At 40.6% G+C, this 16,472-nt stretch overlaps 1 protein-coding gene across 1 annotated transcript; it reads left to right on the plus strand.

Moving 5' to 3' along the window:
- Positions 1-1,672: 1,672 nt before the first annotated feature.
- Positions 1,673-15,988, plus strand: LOC112265608 (homeobox protein BarH-like 2). Its single transcript, XM_024443104.2, has 4 exons — positions 1,673-2,225; positions 9,599-9,914; positions 14,589-14,673; positions 14,994-15,988. Exons 1-4 carry the CDS (start codon positions 2,039-2,041, stop codon positions 15,291-15,293), a joined length of 888 nt encoding a protein of 295 aa, XP_024298872.1. The 5' UTR covers positions 1,673-2,038; the 3' UTR covers positions 15,294-15,988.
- The last annotated feature ends 484 nt before the right edge of the window (positions 15,989-16,472 follow it).

The raw sequence follows: 16,472 nt of genomic DNA on the forward strand, positions 1-16,472 counted from the left end.
ATTGTTCCCAGTCACAGGTATAACTATTTCTGATAAAAGCATAAACGGTTGCAGGGTCATATAAGACGCACCATTAAAATGCAATGTTTTTATCTAGGCCTACTGATTTATCAGTGCTTATGCCTATTTTGTATAATTACTTTGGATGGCCCTGCAGTTGATGAACATATAGACTACAACAGTTTATTTTCTGGTGAAAACAATTAAATAATCGTGTATTATTTAACTTTAATTTTCAAGACCCAAAAGTTTAAATGTGAAAGACAGTTACCCACAGACACAAACGAAACAGTAATTGCCTGGTCCTTTCCGCACGTCATTGCAGAATAGAGAAGGTATTCGCTTTTAGGCAGTTATTATCTTATAGCCAGTAGGTATTTGACAACCCTTGGTAGAAATAAAGCCAGAAGTTAAATTGAGGGTTAATAATACATATTTGAATGTCGTCATTTTTATTGGCAAGTAAAAAGGAACATAAGGTTACTTAAACCTCATCGTTATGTTTGAATCTTTATGTTTCAAATGTCGGTTGTTTACTCACCTTGTAAATATATCCATGCCATAACTTTTTGGTTTGAAAGTCAAATTCGTTGACGAAAAGACCTACAAATCGTTATAACGGCATAATAAACAAATAATCAAACAAATAACGGCACAATAGCAACAATAATATAATTCTAATTCTATTCAAATAGCATTTAAAAAAAATACCATTAGTGTGTTATTGTGTTAGGCTACGAAAGTAAATGTGTAATAGAAAAACACGATCGAAAAACATGTGCATAAGACAATTACAAACGCTACAAAAGTTCATCTTTCAACTCACACAAGAAGGAATAATACCAACCTGCTGCAATACGTTTTTCTCCGTAGCCCGAAAGCAGGGTTGCACTGCAAAATACGTTTAGTGTTACTGTTAGTTTGTAGTCGTTTAGAGTTGTTTTTCTTAACCCTTAATTGCTTTTAAATAATAGCTATTACAATAATAATATATTTAAAATGTACATGTAATCCCAAATGCATTAAATACATTCATTCATAGCCTACCTATACATTTATTTTAATCCGATTACTTAGTACAGTCGTTTATAAAGTCGTTTTGTTATCCCTTAATTGCTTTTAAATAATAGCTTTACAATAATAATATATTTTTGATTTACGTGTAGCCTAGTGGGTAGAGCGTTGGTCTAGTAACCGGAAAGTTGCAAGTTCAAATCCCCGAGCTGACAAGGTACAAATCTGTCGTTCTGCCCCTGAACAGGCAGTTAACCCACCGTTCCTAGGCCGTCATTGAAAATAAGAATTTTTTCTTAACTGACTTGCCTAGTTAAATAAAGGTAAAATAAATAAAATAAAGTAAACTATGCACATCCATAGTCCTATTGATGTTCGAGAAATAATATGAACAAAATAATTAGCTGCTAAAAGGTTAGGCATAACACTAAAGCAGATACTAATAATGGCAATAATAATAATAATCTCTCCAATAACCATCTGAAATATTGTATCATATTGGCAATGTTACTACTGTAAAGTTTTTGAACGCCTTGTGCAATTAGAGTGGATATAGGGAAGAACAAAGAAGCGAGACCGGTTTGGGCTGCTCTGAGAGAGCGAGAGGGGTTGAGGGAGAGAGCGAGTGTGTCTGTCAGTCTGAGAGAGATAGTGCGAGAGAGAGAGAGAGAGAGAGACATTGCGGGACAGTGAGAGAGAGAGAGAGAGAGATACGTTGATTGACACCTGGAGTGTCCTGCAATAAAGATGTGTGTGGGGAGATCGTTTATATATAGCGGCGCGTCCGGGCACATTGTTCATAATTGCCACTCTGAAGCCCACTGCGCGGCTCAAGTTGAAGGCTACTGCAGTTAGTACCGCCAGGCATAGAACAAAGCAAGCCTTTTCGGAAAAAGGACGACTAAATGCATCAATAACACGAATTTGCTTGAAGACACCCAACTCTCAAGTTTGAACTGGTTTCATTTTGACATTTTGAACTAATATTTGGGCACAGTGCGAACGCTAAGCACATCGGGACATCATGCACTGTCAAGCCGAGTTGAGACTCTCCTCCTCCGGGCAGCTGAAAGCAGCCAGGCGTCGCTACAAGACTTTTATGATTGACGAAATTCTTTCCAAGGAAACTTGTGATTACTTTGAGAAACTTTCTCTTTACTCAGTATGCCCTTCACTCATCGTTAGGCCTAAACCTCTGCACTCATGTTCGGGTAAGTGGATATGCTTGAACTCTCAGTCAAATCAAGGGATGCTGATGAATGCATAATGGTGTTAATGGTTTATATCTAATATTGCTATGCATTCAGTGAATGCTAATCATTATTGTATGAAAACTACATCTGATTTTGTTTATCATGAACAAAGTTAGTTATTAGGCATATGCTCCTTATATGTTCAGGCGGTCGTCCATCATGGGTCTACTCATATCACGAAATACATAAGGCTAATGGTTTTATTAGGAGTATTGACAAAATAACTTGTATTAAATTGTCAATAGAGGCCATAGCATGGCGCAACACACCTGTGCAGAATCCGTTACATGTAAATTAACAGCTTTAAAGAAATTGAGCTGCATTTGCATGACTTTCTGTTCGATACATCTCTAATATAAGCAAATAAGAAACAGGGACAGGTTCAGAATCACATTAGACGTCATGATTGTCAATTCATGTTGAAGTTTACCTGTGCAAGACGAGTACTATAGCGATGGATGATGTGTAAACTTAATTCAGGCAACTGTCCTCACTTTGCACTTTTACTCATGGTGCACCTTTCTATTTGTGTTAGGCATGCTATCTATATTTATCAAAGGTCTATATTATGGTTCTTAATCTTGTGATAGCCTGTTATTTACAGGGATTTATCATGTAACTTTAACCTGTGAAATAAAGCACACCAAATAAATGCAACAGGTACAGTAGATGTAATGTAGTCCCCTAAAGTGTTATAACCTACTTGATAGACTTGACCGTTTTAAATTCCTTTTACAACAGCAGAACGGATGTGACCCTTTTCCAATCCAAAACATGATTTCACAGTTTAACTGTCATTTCCATATACTTTCATTCACAAATAAAACATTATGTACTAGGGCCTATGAAAGTTAAGCAACATTTACTCAGTATACTGTCTCACAATCTATCAGCAAATTCCTCCAATAAGTCTATATTATTAGTATTACTCTGACATTCAGATCATTAGCAACCTCAGTCTTTTATGTTCATGTTAAAAATACAGGATGAACCAAGCCCCAGTGTGGTGATTAAAGCGGTTAGTAAGGGGAAACCTGATTCCCCATGAATTATGTTGACACTGTCAACTTAACATATTCACTTCTGACAAAAGACACATGAACTCAGAACACACAATAACTAACCCTGCACTTAGATGAAACAGCAGGCGTTTGGTTTCTAGAGCAGTAACTACTACTACTGCCACTTGTCCTCATTCAGAAGGATTAATGTGGGCGCAGTGCTAAACCCAAAGCCTTGCCTAATGACTTTTACTGCTGCTACTTTGCATTTACTGAAGCATGGGCAATGCACTTTACCCAACTTACTTTCTGGGGGGGTATATGGGGGTGCAGTATGTGCTCAGAGTTCCACAGTTTGATATTGGTGAGGGCAGGTACATGGTGGTTAAGGGCAAGGTTAGTATGTCATCATTGATGGACATGTATCTACCTGACACTACAGTTGCTTGTGCAAACACCATGAAAGTTTACAGTATGCTGATGACGTGTGCAAGTCAGCCCCAATGACCTTCATTCATAGAAGTATGTTGCTTTATGAAGAGACATTCATTGCGATTGTCATCTCAGCAATTTATAAATTCATGGGCTACGTGCGCTTGATCCAACTGTTTCAGTGAGGAAGACTAACTTCATGCTTCATTCAGTATCCCAAAAGGCCAATCAAAACAAGTAATTAGTGCATAAAATAATGATTGCATGTTCTTCCTTAATCAATACAAGCAAATTTGAAAAAGCAACAAAAGAAAACATTGCCACCAAGTGTGAAGACAAACTATTTGAATGCTGTCTCACTTGCTTAGCCGGTCAGATAATGCTTTGTTCACAAAACATCTAGCTTAGCACTTGATTTCTCTAAATCATCAACATCAACTTATTTTTCTTCCCAGTTATCATGGCTTACTGCAGTCAGTCATAAATGCTTCCAACACTGTGTTATAATTGTACAGGTAAGTGACAAACCTTCCCTAAAAAGCATTTGGCCTGAAAGACTAACACATTTCTTTCCCTCAAATGCAGCAGAATTTCTAAATCCATTCTTAATGGGTTATCCTGCTGTTATGAGTCAAAACAGCATTGACTACTGCTCTCTCAAATAATCATTATGATAATTACCTAAACTATGAAATAATAAATGCTGCAATTTGATGATGACAGCGACAAAGATATAAATAGCAGGCGATGTGGGGTTTGGGTATGTGCTAGAGGGCACTGTAAAGGGTTTTGGCAACCCCGTGACGGATGGATAGAGTAACCAGCCCACATATTACTATCCAGTGCCCACCACTTAGCTGAGGGGGTGTGAGACACAGTATAGTCCCACACTTCAATGGCTTGTAACGCTCAATATAGAAGCTGGCAGGCTTATAGGCCCAGAGCCAGTGAACGTCCATTGGCCCGCAGTGGTCCCCATCAGTGAAAGTGGAGTCTACATTCTCACAGTGTGGAGCTTCTGCTCCAGCAGTTACCAGTAGAGGCTGCTATAGGACAGTGGTCCCAGGCAGGTAATTTTACCCAAATTACAAGATGTTTGTTTGTTCTTGATATAATATGGCATCAACTAGTAAGAGACCACTCAACATGTCAACAAAGTGATTACTCCTCTCTTTGATCCAACAACCCCTTCTGCTCTGTGATGTTTTTTTTCTGTCACGGATCACACCTCTCTGCTCCTTGCTTTACATTTCACGATGGTCCATTTACCTGTGCCAAGCCAAATGCCCTCACGACAGTGTATACAGTAAAACCGGTTGATGACCTCTGAGCCTATTCTCTGTTCTCGTTTTGTGCCTTGTAAAACTACAGGAGTGATAGACCTGACCTCCAGCAGATCATTACCTTGCAGGGGAGCAGTGAACAGTATAATGGTGGGTTACAATATTTAATTTAGAGTCTCATCTCTCAGCAGAACCCAGGGCAAGGCTTTTAGTGGGATTTCTGGAAGGAGGTGCGAGAGATAAAGATCAACTCTGGCGTAATCTCACATGACAGCGCGATGAAAAACGGCCAAATAGGAGGGTGTGGACCTCGAGGGGCCCAGGTACTGCAGCATAGTCCTACGCCACCACTGAGGGTTTATGGAAGAAAGCAGGGAGAGCAAAGGCTTTTCATCCCATTTTAACAGCTAATCCACCACAGACAATAAGGCCTGCCATTAACCATGAGGCTAGCTTGAGGGGTACGATCTTGTCTCTGTTAACACATAAAGCATTGACATACACAAGCACTCACACACACACACACACACACACACACACACACACACACACACACACACACACACACACACACACACACACACACACACACACACACACACAATTCCTAAGCCATCAGGTCATCAATCATCATCAGAGCTCTGCATCAAGGCAGATCAGAGATCGGTTTTACAGTAGATTGCACCGCAGGCTGTCTTCAAATGTCAAGGTAAAATTCACAGGATTGTGTTTCACGTAAAATACGTAGTTAACACTTACGGGAAACACAATGCCCTCGGATTGGCACACGTCTGAAAAAACTGCCTGTGAGCATGAGAAAATAGCACCACAACACTACACATAACACTCTAGAAACCTCAAAACATCTCATGAAACCCAAACTTGAGTTGAAATTGGCACTTAACTGGTCTGATCTGTCAAAAGCAGGTGAATGACTCCAATTAAATGAGTGCTAGTTAAAGCAGCATACCCTGTTGCCCATCCCATTCCTGCAGTGTTTGACTTGGGCTGGCTTGACAAGATGGCTGTTGAGTGAATAAGTAAACATGTCTAATGTAACACTTCTCAACCTGTCACCACATGATACACCCAAAACAATACATATTACTGTAAGTTAATGTGGCCTCTGAGTACCAAGTCTTGAATCATCATCTTGGAATCCATTTAAACAAAGAGAAAAGGTGCAGAAAATAAGGAGTAAATATCAAACAACCAATGAGTTTGACGCTGGAGATTTCACTGCAAAATGGTGACTTATTCTACTAAGTCCTGCCATTATCAAAGCCTTCAAATTATATATAAAATGTCATTTAAACACCAAAAATCATTTTAAAAAAAGACAATAATTATTATGTTATCAATACCATATGATAAAACAAGCATGTGTGTATCTAATGCTACCAGCCTATTCTTTAGTTATTATTAGGAGGTATTTATTCTGTAATGACTACCACAAGCACATGTGCCAGTCCGAGCATTCCGATTGTGCTTGTCAAGAGTATCAGTGTGCTTTAGCATGGACAGAGTGCACTCTCCTTGCTACACAAATGGTTTATTTGTAGACTATTGACAGGACACTGGAACTTGTCAACAATGTGTCAGATCTGGGTTAAGGAAGCCGGCTTAGTTGTCAGGAGAAAGTCACCATGAGGTCTGATTTTTCCCTTCTGACAAGCATCCAAAAGACACGGCTGTCACAACTCTCAAGACAACCTCAAGCTCTACATTGACAGGAGATTTCCTGAAGACCGTGAAAGAAACCAAGATGTTTCCTTCCTTGCTTTTCAATCAATCTTCCCATTTAAAGTGACAGCAAGTAATTATTCACTTGGACTCCTTATGTATTGATATTTCTGTGTATTTTGTATTATTCCATAATAATAACAATATATTTCCGAAAGATAAATACATACAGTGCCTTCGGAAAGTATTCAGATCCCTTGACTTTTTCCACATTTTGTTATGTTACAGTCTTATTCTAAAATGGATTAACTAAAAAAGACTCAGCAATCCACACACAATACCCCATAATGACAAAGCGAAAACAGGTTTTTAGATTTTTTTGCTAATTTATAATAATAATAATAAATACATATTTACGTAAGTATTCAGACCCTTTGATATAAGACTCGAAATTGAGCCCATCCTGTTTCCATTGATCATCCTTGAGATGTTTCTATAACTTGATTGGAGTCCACCTGTGGTAAATTTAATTAATTTGACATGATTTGGAAAGGCACAAACCTGTTTATAGAATGTCCCACAGCTGACAGTACATGTCAGAGCAAAAACCAAGCTATGAAGTCGAAAGAATTGTCCGTAGAGCTCCGAGACCGGATTAAGTCGAGCCACAGATCTGGGAAGGGTGCCAAAAACATTCTACAGCATTGAAGGTCCCCAAGAACACAGTTGTCTCCATCTTAAATTGAAGACGACTTTTCCAAACTTTGGAACAGAGTGGTCAACAAGAGTTCCTCTGTGGAGATTTTCAGAAGGACAAACTGAGCATCGAATTAGGTAATTATGGTAGAGAAGGGCCTCAGTAAAAGGCACATGACAGAGTGGTCACTCTCAGACCGGCAGTGACTGGGAGACTGGAGTGGCAGGATCGCATCATGCTGTGGGGGCAAAGATGAACGGAGCAAAGTACAGAGAGAACCTTGATGCAAACCTGCTCCAGAGTGCTCAGGACCTCAGACTGGGGTGAAGGTTCACCTTCCATCATGACAACGACCCTAAGCACACAGCCAAGACAACGCAGGAGTGGCTTCGGGACAAGTCTCTGAATGTCCTTAAGTGGCCCAGCCAGAGCCCGGACTTGAAACTGATCGAAAGTCTCTGGAGAGACCTGAAAATAGCTGTGCAGCAACGCTCCCCATCCAACCTGACATAGCTTGAGAGGATCTGCAGAGAAGAATGGGAGAAACTCCCCAAATACAGGTGTGCTGAGCTTGTAGCGTCATACCCAAGAAGACTCAAGGTGGTAATTGCTGCCAAAGGTGCTTCAAGAAAGTACTGAGTAAAGAGTCTGAATACATATGTAAATGTAATATTTCATATATTTAAAAAATAAGTATGTTAGCAAAAATGTCAAAAATCTTGTTTTTGCTTTGTCATTATGGGGTATTGTGTGTAGATTGATGAGGGGAAAAAAACATTTAATCTAATTTTAGAATAAGGCTGTAATGTTACAGAATGTTTAAAAAGTGAAGGGGTCTAAATACTTTCCGAAGGCACTTTATGTTAAAATGCAACAAAGAGATAATAAACAAGTTATTTCTGACATTTATCTGCACAGGTCCACTCAGTTTGTCACAACTCAACATCAAAGACAGAGCTAATATGGGAGAGACAGAAAAAGAGACCGAGAGAGAGAGAGACAGACAGAGAAAGAGAGAGAACGAGAGAGAAAGAGAAAAAGAGAAAGAGAGTGTTGTGGAGGGAATGAGGCATCATGTCCAGACAGCAGCAGCAGCAGCAGCAGCAGCAGCAATTCTCTGAGGTGGAAGATTAGTGATGAGCTCAGCGCCCTGCGATGATGTCATTTATATAGGGACGAGCCCGAGGCTCTGTCTGAGAGAGAGGAGGGTTCAGGGTGGGGGTGTAGATATGGTAGGGGCTGGCTGCAGCGCTTAACCTCCCTCCTCTTTCCCCCCCATGTGCCCAAATACATGCTCAATTACCTCCCAGACCAACCAACCCCCTGTCACACCAGCTCCCATAACTGCTGAACATTACTGAAAATGTCAGAGAAAGGGGATACAAATTTACGACCAAGGTCTGCCTGGATGTATCCTCTCAGTTGTACGTGTAGAGTTTGAATAATATAAACTTATCTATGGGTTGATGGAGAGATAAGAGAGGCAGATCCACCACAGGCAGTGAGGAACACACAAGGGGAAAGAGTATGCTGTGTATGTAATGGGACAGCATAATGTCCTCTCTTTTCTGTCATTGGATTTTATATATCTTCTTCCTCAACACATCACTCTCTCCTGCCACATAGCAAACAGAGCATTAGTTTCTATGTCTGTCTTAGTTCAGTCGTAAATTATGCCATTGGGATCTGATGTTTATTAGAAGCCGTAAGGTTTTCACCACCAGATATTATGTTCATTGCGGAGCGCAGTCTTTGGTCTTGGCTCCAGTGGGTGGCCCCCCAGACATTTGTTACTTTTTATTGATTCTGGCGTCTCGATGCTTCTGTCTGCATAGATAAAGATATAGAGTGAGGGGGGGAGAGTTAAATGGCGAGGGGCATAGTCACTTCAGATTTACTGTGTGTGTGTGCGTGTGCGTGTGTGTTCGAGGTGGCAGAAAGACATCCTTTATCTGGCCCCAAAATAATTATTCAATTGGTGGGTTCAGAGTGGCAGAGTAAAACACACAGTGCGTCATTAAGATCAGAACCTTCTACATCAAAGAGGTCAAAACACTTTTCATTGTAAAAAAAATAGCAATTAAAAAGAACCCTGTCTTAGTGATTATTACAGGTCTATTAAAACTACCATCCAAGGTGATGCATACAGTAGCAAATACACATTTAAAAGTACAATTGTATTTATTGCTCTGCATTTCACCTGCCCCTGACCTCTCTCTCTTTTTGCTCTTTTAGGATCCTCCTCACTGCGGGCCTACCCCCTTCTCTCAGTCATCACGCGGCAGCCCCCCAACATGCCTCCTCACCTCTCCCAGCCCTCATCTCCCGGCCAGGTTCCCCACCTGCCCCTGCTCTCCCCCCAGCACCACTCCCGGGTCTCCGAGGCCTCCCACAGCGAGACACCTGTCAGCATCAGCAGCGAGTCAGACACGGAGCACAGCACCACCCGACTGAAGAAACCCAGACGCAGCCGCACCATCTTCACTGAGCTGCAGCTCATGGGCCTGGAGAAGAAGTTCCAGAAACAGAAGTACCTCTCCACCCCTGATAGGTCAGTATCATATTGCATCTCACCTCTAATAGGCCAAAATGATAGCACCCCAGAGGCTGATTGGTTACTTGAAAGAAGCTTCCTTCCTGATAGATCAGTATTATAGTTGGGGCGGCAGGGTAGCCTAGTGGTTAGAGCGTTGGACTAGTAACTGGAAGGTTGCAAGTTCAAACCCCTGAGCTCACAAGGTACAAATCTGTCGTTCTGCCCCTGAACAAGGCAGTTAACCCACTGTTCCTAGGCCGTCATTGTAAATAAGAATTTGTTCTTAACTGACTTGCCTGGTTAAATAAAGGTAAAATAAAAAAAAATAGTACCTCAAATTTCATACAGTATAACTTAACACTCAAGTTTGTGAAAATGTGAAATTCTGTCATAGCAACCAAACTTGATTAAACATAAAGCAAATGCAATATCTGACTAGAGGATCAACATCATAACATTTTGATTTATGTCCTGGGTAATGTGTCATGTAATGTTAAGTTCTCTAATCCAGGCATTACCTCAGCATTCTAGTTGAGACAAGAGTAACGTTTTAACCCTAAACTCTTGAATAGCAAAAAGCCTCAACAAAGAATCACTGCTCTATTCAAGAAACTAGGGACGTCTGCCAACACAAGCAAACAGGAATGTATTGCATTGATTTACTGCCAATCATGTAATATATGTGAAGCTGTATATAAAATACATGTAGCTTTGTACACTGCATTTAGATGAGGTAATATCCATGTTAATATGGATGTCGTAGGTTCCAGTCCCTGGGTCATTTTCGATACCTGACATAAGGCAATAACACATTTTCCATTTGATTTTAAACTCTACTTTTAGATTTGGCCTGCCGGACATATTTCCATTATACCCCAAATTAATATTGAGCAATAAACCTCATATTTTCCTTCGGTCGAGCAACAAGAACATCAGACAGCTAGTAAACCTTAGCAACACATGGTTACAACAGCTTGATCTGAGCGAGAAGAAAAATCATTATTTTACTAAAACACAACAGCCACAAAATGCTTTAAAAATGGTCAGTTATTTTTTATATTGTTGTAGATTTGTACTAAAAAGGCACCCCTATATTTACCGGAACTTTACCATTTTACCATCCTTCTCCTTGGCCCTGAAGAATCTCAAAAAGACTTGGGAGAGGATGTTTGTTATCAGCAATGTGCAAATATGTGCAAATATGAGGCAAAACAGACAGCATCTAAACTATATTCACCTCCAATGTTTATTGGAAACATAAATACATTTGTACAATGAGCACTTGTTGTCTCTCAAATACATTGTTACAGTTGTTGATTAGCTAGCTAGCAAATGTTTTGCCATATTAGCATAGATGTGACATAAGTTAAAACACCTCAAAACAAGACATGGTATCAAGAACAAGATGAAACTAGCTGAAATGAGCCACTTACGATTCCCCACATGGCAGCTTCTTGTTATTGTTGCTAGCTATCTGGCCATCCAGAATCACAACAACACACAGACTTCTAACCCATTGAAGTGCGCACATTGTTTTCATGACGTTGTCATCTAACCCGTCTATACACATCCCATCCCTGGGGAAAACTCCCACAATGCATATCAACTTCAATGCAAATCACACTTCTCTGTTCTAGCCAATGAGCCACACCACACCACAGCTCCTCTGTAAACTCCCAGGCAGGATGAGGTAGACTACAACAGCCCAACGGTGATCCAAACCTCCCATCCTGGCCTCACTGCCAAATCTGTATCATGCCAATAATCAAATTCCCACTGGCTGTGATGAACTAATTAAACCCACAGCTGGATGGAAAACAAACTGAGAAAATCCCCTTTCAAATCATCACAAGTGTGTCGTGCTCCCCAGTTCACTTTGTTATGATCCAAAGATAACTCCGTCTCTACTTTTTTATTTAGCTATTTCTTGGCTTTATTTCTTGACACTGTGGTCTTTGACTGAGACAGTGTTCTGAGGAAAACAGCATATAAAAAGCCCCTAACACCACACCACAGACTGTAATGATTTAAATCATTAAGCAATAATGATTTTATTTAATTGAGATTAGTATAATAAGCATCATCATCATTATGCATTAAGCTGCAACTAAAATCCCTGCTGATACAGGTTTGAGACGAACAGCAAACAGAGGACTTCTAAGTGCCTCCAGCAGAGGCACTTAGAAGGCACAGTCATTTGTACAGTACTGTATGGCAGCCTGTCGCTGTAAGTGTGTGGTTTCCCCCCAAAGAAAACTAATGACCATAAATAACTGGGGTGCTTTCCTCTCCTGCAATTACTTTCCTTGCCTCCAGTCCCTCCACTGGGCGGTTTGAGAGTAAAGCATGATGGACAGCTTGATTGCCTGTATTTTTGGTTTTTCAAAGTATGCACAGACACTTTTCTTCTGCACTCAATTACTGAGGCAGTGCAGCTGTCAATACTGTATGCTGTTGTATGAACTGAAGTTCCCTCTATGTAATACTTTCAAATCAGGTCAGATAGAGATGGTGAGAGGATGGGAAAGAAGGGAGGACGGGAAAGAAGGGAGGACATGAAAGAAGGGAGGACGGGAAAGAAGGGAGGACGGGAAAGAAGGGAGGATGAGAAAGAAGGGAGGATGAGAAGATAGGAAGCTGATGGCTCTGTAGTAATCTAGTCTCTCCCTCTCTCTCTCTCTCTCTCTCTCTCTCTCTCTCTCTCTCAGTCTCTCTCTGTCTCTTTACATCAAATTTTTTTAAAACCCGATAAAGCTCCCTCCCGCTGTAGGCTGATCCCTCTTTCACTGACCCCCTTCCTGGGATATCATTTTACACACCATCCAATACAATTATTAGTCATGGATCAGAGCACATGTGGTGGAAGTGTTCAGGAAGTATCCCCTTGAACATCCAGATACAGATGCTTTGATTCGATTGCTGACCTCCCTTACAGATGTTCAATAAGGTCTCTCCTGTATGCTGCAGGTGTGAAGTCTTTCTCTGGACCATAACAGGGTTGTATCAAAGAGACTACAGTACTCTGATGCACCATACCAGAATGTGGTTATAAAGTAGGATAGTCAACAGGTGATTGGAAAGCAAAAGTAACTAATTCATTTGTTTTTATTACTCCAGCTACACCCTCTCTGTGTAAATCAATCAGAGGCAGTCGGTTTCATTTAAGATGAGGGAGGACATTTTTTTTTCATGAACATGGCCTTATTTCTATTACAGCATATTGGATGTCTGTCATTCATATTTAATTCGCCCAGTTCAATGTAACAGCGATAGGTTGAGGCTACTACATGATACTTGAATTTTCCCTATACCCATCATGAGGTTGCTACAACCTAGTCTATGAATGACAGTTTACAACGTAGGTGCACACAGGTCGAGAGACAAATTATAGACAGTGACACATGGACTGACATTCAATACCGCCTTGCACACTCTTGCCTGCATCTAACTGATATGGGGTGGAATCATTAGTCCAAGAGTTGCAAACTAGAGTTTCTATTGGACAAATTCAGGTATGTTTATCCCCGTTTTGTTCTGTTTGCTTCCGTTTAGGAAATGTTTTTCAACAGAATCGGCAGAATGAATACACCACTGATCACACATAGACACAGTTCCCTTTCATTGCAGCCACATTGTATTCCTTCTCCATCTATGCGCTCTCCTCCTCTCACCTCTTCCCTTCGCTTGTGGACTTCAGTGCACAACACATCAGCTGCATGTGACCAGGCGAAAAAACCTTTCCAAGCCAACCTGCTACACACAGCCTACATTGTTGTCACCAAATTAGCTAAAGTAACTTCATAGTTGGCATAGCTAATATAATTAACGCGTTTTTAAACCCGCTACAATTATGCAGTAACGTTACAGTGTACATTCAGTAAACAATTACACCAGCAGGCCCTGGTGGCAATAAATTAGTTAAACCAAAAGCTTACCTTGATTTGGAAGACTTCCATTGCTGTGTTGGAAAGTCATAGCCAGGTAGCTAACATAGAATCCCTCTGTTTCAGTAGGCTAAACTAGGTAGCTAAATTTGATAGCTAAGTAAGTGAAACTGAAAGTGAAAAAAATGATAATCTCTCTCTCTATTTCTCTCTTGCTTCTCTTTCATTTTTGGAAGAAATTAATTTGTTAAAAACTGTTCAACTACTGTCTTTCTCTCTCTTTGAGTTAACTACTCACCACATTTTATGCACTGCAGTGCTAGCTAACTGTAGCTTATGCTTTCATTACCAGATTAATTCTCTGATCCTTTGATTGTGTGGACAACATGTGAGTTCATGCTGCAAGAGCTCTGATAGGTTGGAGGACGTCCTCCAGAAGTTGTCATAATTACTGTCCTCCTCCCAGAGGAGGATGGAAGCTAGTTGTCCTCCAGCTACACTATGGTGCTACTCCACAGAGACTGTAGACCTTCTTTGCAAAATAGTGTTTTAATCAATTATTTGGTGACATGATAATATTTTGTATATTTTTATCTAAAAAGGATAACTTTTTGAATGTTTTACAATATTTATTTTATGAAATTCACTGAGGAGGGTCCTCCCCTTCCTCTTCTGAGGGGCCTCCACTGAAATCAATTGTCTATCTACTGCTGCTTTTAATCTTATAAAGAAATAACTCATGTTTCAGAAACATGTACTGTATATTGAGTTGCCGTTTGTACTGTACGTGTTTGTTTCCCTACAGACTAGACCTGGCCCAATCCCTAGGCCTCACACAGCTTCAGGTGAAGACCTGGTACCAGAACAGAAGGATGAAGTGGAAGAAAATGGTGAGCGCCTCACACACCCATAACAACAATGACCCCGGGTCAGTGTAGAGAGAAGGAGTGATAGGGGTGTAAATGTCTGGGTTTGAGGGATGAGGGCCTAGGACACCAAAGTCTAGTCTAGTCTAGTCAGGTCAGCAGCTCAGAAAACAAAAGGCTCAAACTGTTAACTCTCCAGATTAATGACTGTACATGGAGCAGCTCAGAGCCATACATCTTCCCTTAATTGCTATAATAACCACGGTTGCCTTTGACCGCGGCCAGCATTCATCACAACCCCACTGAGCCGTGTGTCTGTGTTTGTGTGGGATGTGTTGCTCCAGGTGCTGAAGGGAGGACAGGAGGCCCCCACCAAGCCCAAGGGCAGGCCTAAGAAGAACTCCATCCCCACCACCGAGGAGATAGAGGCAGAGGAAAGGTTGGCCAGGCTGGCTGAGGAGGAGAGAATGAGGATGGCACCCGAAGAGGCCTTGGCCGACAGAGAAGCTCCCCAGTCGGAACCCCATGACCTCAGCACGGTCGCTGGGGCTACAGAGACCTACAATCCCACGGCGGTGAGCGAGGGTCGAGAGCAGCAAGTGCAGTCACTCCCGATGCAGTCAGAGACACATGCTGCCAGCTAAAGAAGACAGTTATTCATGTCTGAATGAAACAGCCAAAGACTGGCGCTGACTGGAAAACAGAAGCACTTACTGTTGTGCCTCAGGATCACTGAAAAAAGCCTGTCTGGTGTAGATTAGTCAGTCGTGTTTGAGGTTTGACTAGAGTGGGTGACATTCATAGGTACGGTAGATCAGTTTGGTTTTGCCATATCACTTTTGCCATATACTGGAATAAAATGGTGTTTTAAAAAGAGTTTACATGTAGAGTTAGGTGTATATACAAATGAAACATCCAGAATTGTACAGTGCATTTTGTCCCTGTGTTTTTGTTTTCCTTTTAGAACAACATTATCACCTCCCCAGCCTCAGACCTGCTTGTTTACCGAGAGAGGACTCCTTTAGTCACATGCTATCCAGTTTGCCTGAGTGTTGTAGCTATATGTAAATCAATACTGTGCCACAGATATAACACAAAATGACCACACTGGTCATAGTGCCTTTTTCTCTCAGAGGATATAACAAGCTTTACCAGTCTAGAAACACCAAGGTTTATTAATACCAAATTCATATCAAGTGTTCTTTAACAGTGTTTTCCTTTTGCTTTTTAAAAAGAGCAACACTTTGGTAATTAATTACTATATGCTCTGAATTACAGTTAACACTGACATTGTACTTATTTTGTCAAGCTTTGAAGGGAATTGTATTTCTGTCCATGAGCTACAGTATTGTCTTGTTTATTTGGTCAATTAACTTGTGTTGTGTTGCTTTACATTGGATAGGTTTCCAAAAAAAACCCATGTCAGATAACGATATACAGTACCAGTCAAAAGTTTGGACACACCTACTCATTCAAGGGTTTTTCTTTATTTTTTACTATTTTTTACATTGTATAATAATAGTGAAGACATCAAAACTATGAAATAAAACATATGGAATCTTGTAGTAACCAAAAAAGTGTTAAACAAATCTAAATATATCTTAATTGTTTTGAGCCAATCAGTTGTGTTGTGACAAGGTAGGGAGGGTATACAGAAGATAGCCCTATTTGGTAAAATACCAAGTCTATATTATTGCAAGAACAGCTCAAAGAAGCAAAGAGAAATGACAGTCCATCATTACTTTAAGTAATGAAGGTCAGTCAATAATAAAGTTTATTCAAGTGCAGTCGTAAAAACCATCAAGCGCTATAATGAGGACTGC

The sequence above is a fragment of the Oncorhynchus tshawytscha genome, linkage group LG13 (assembly GCF_018296145.1).
Source record: "Oncorhynchus tshawytscha isolate Ot180627B linkage group LG13, Otsh_v2.0, whole genome shotgun sequence".
NCBI lineage: Eukaryota > Metazoa > Chordata > Actinopteri > Salmoniformes > Salmonidae > Oncorhynchus > Oncorhynchus tshawytscha.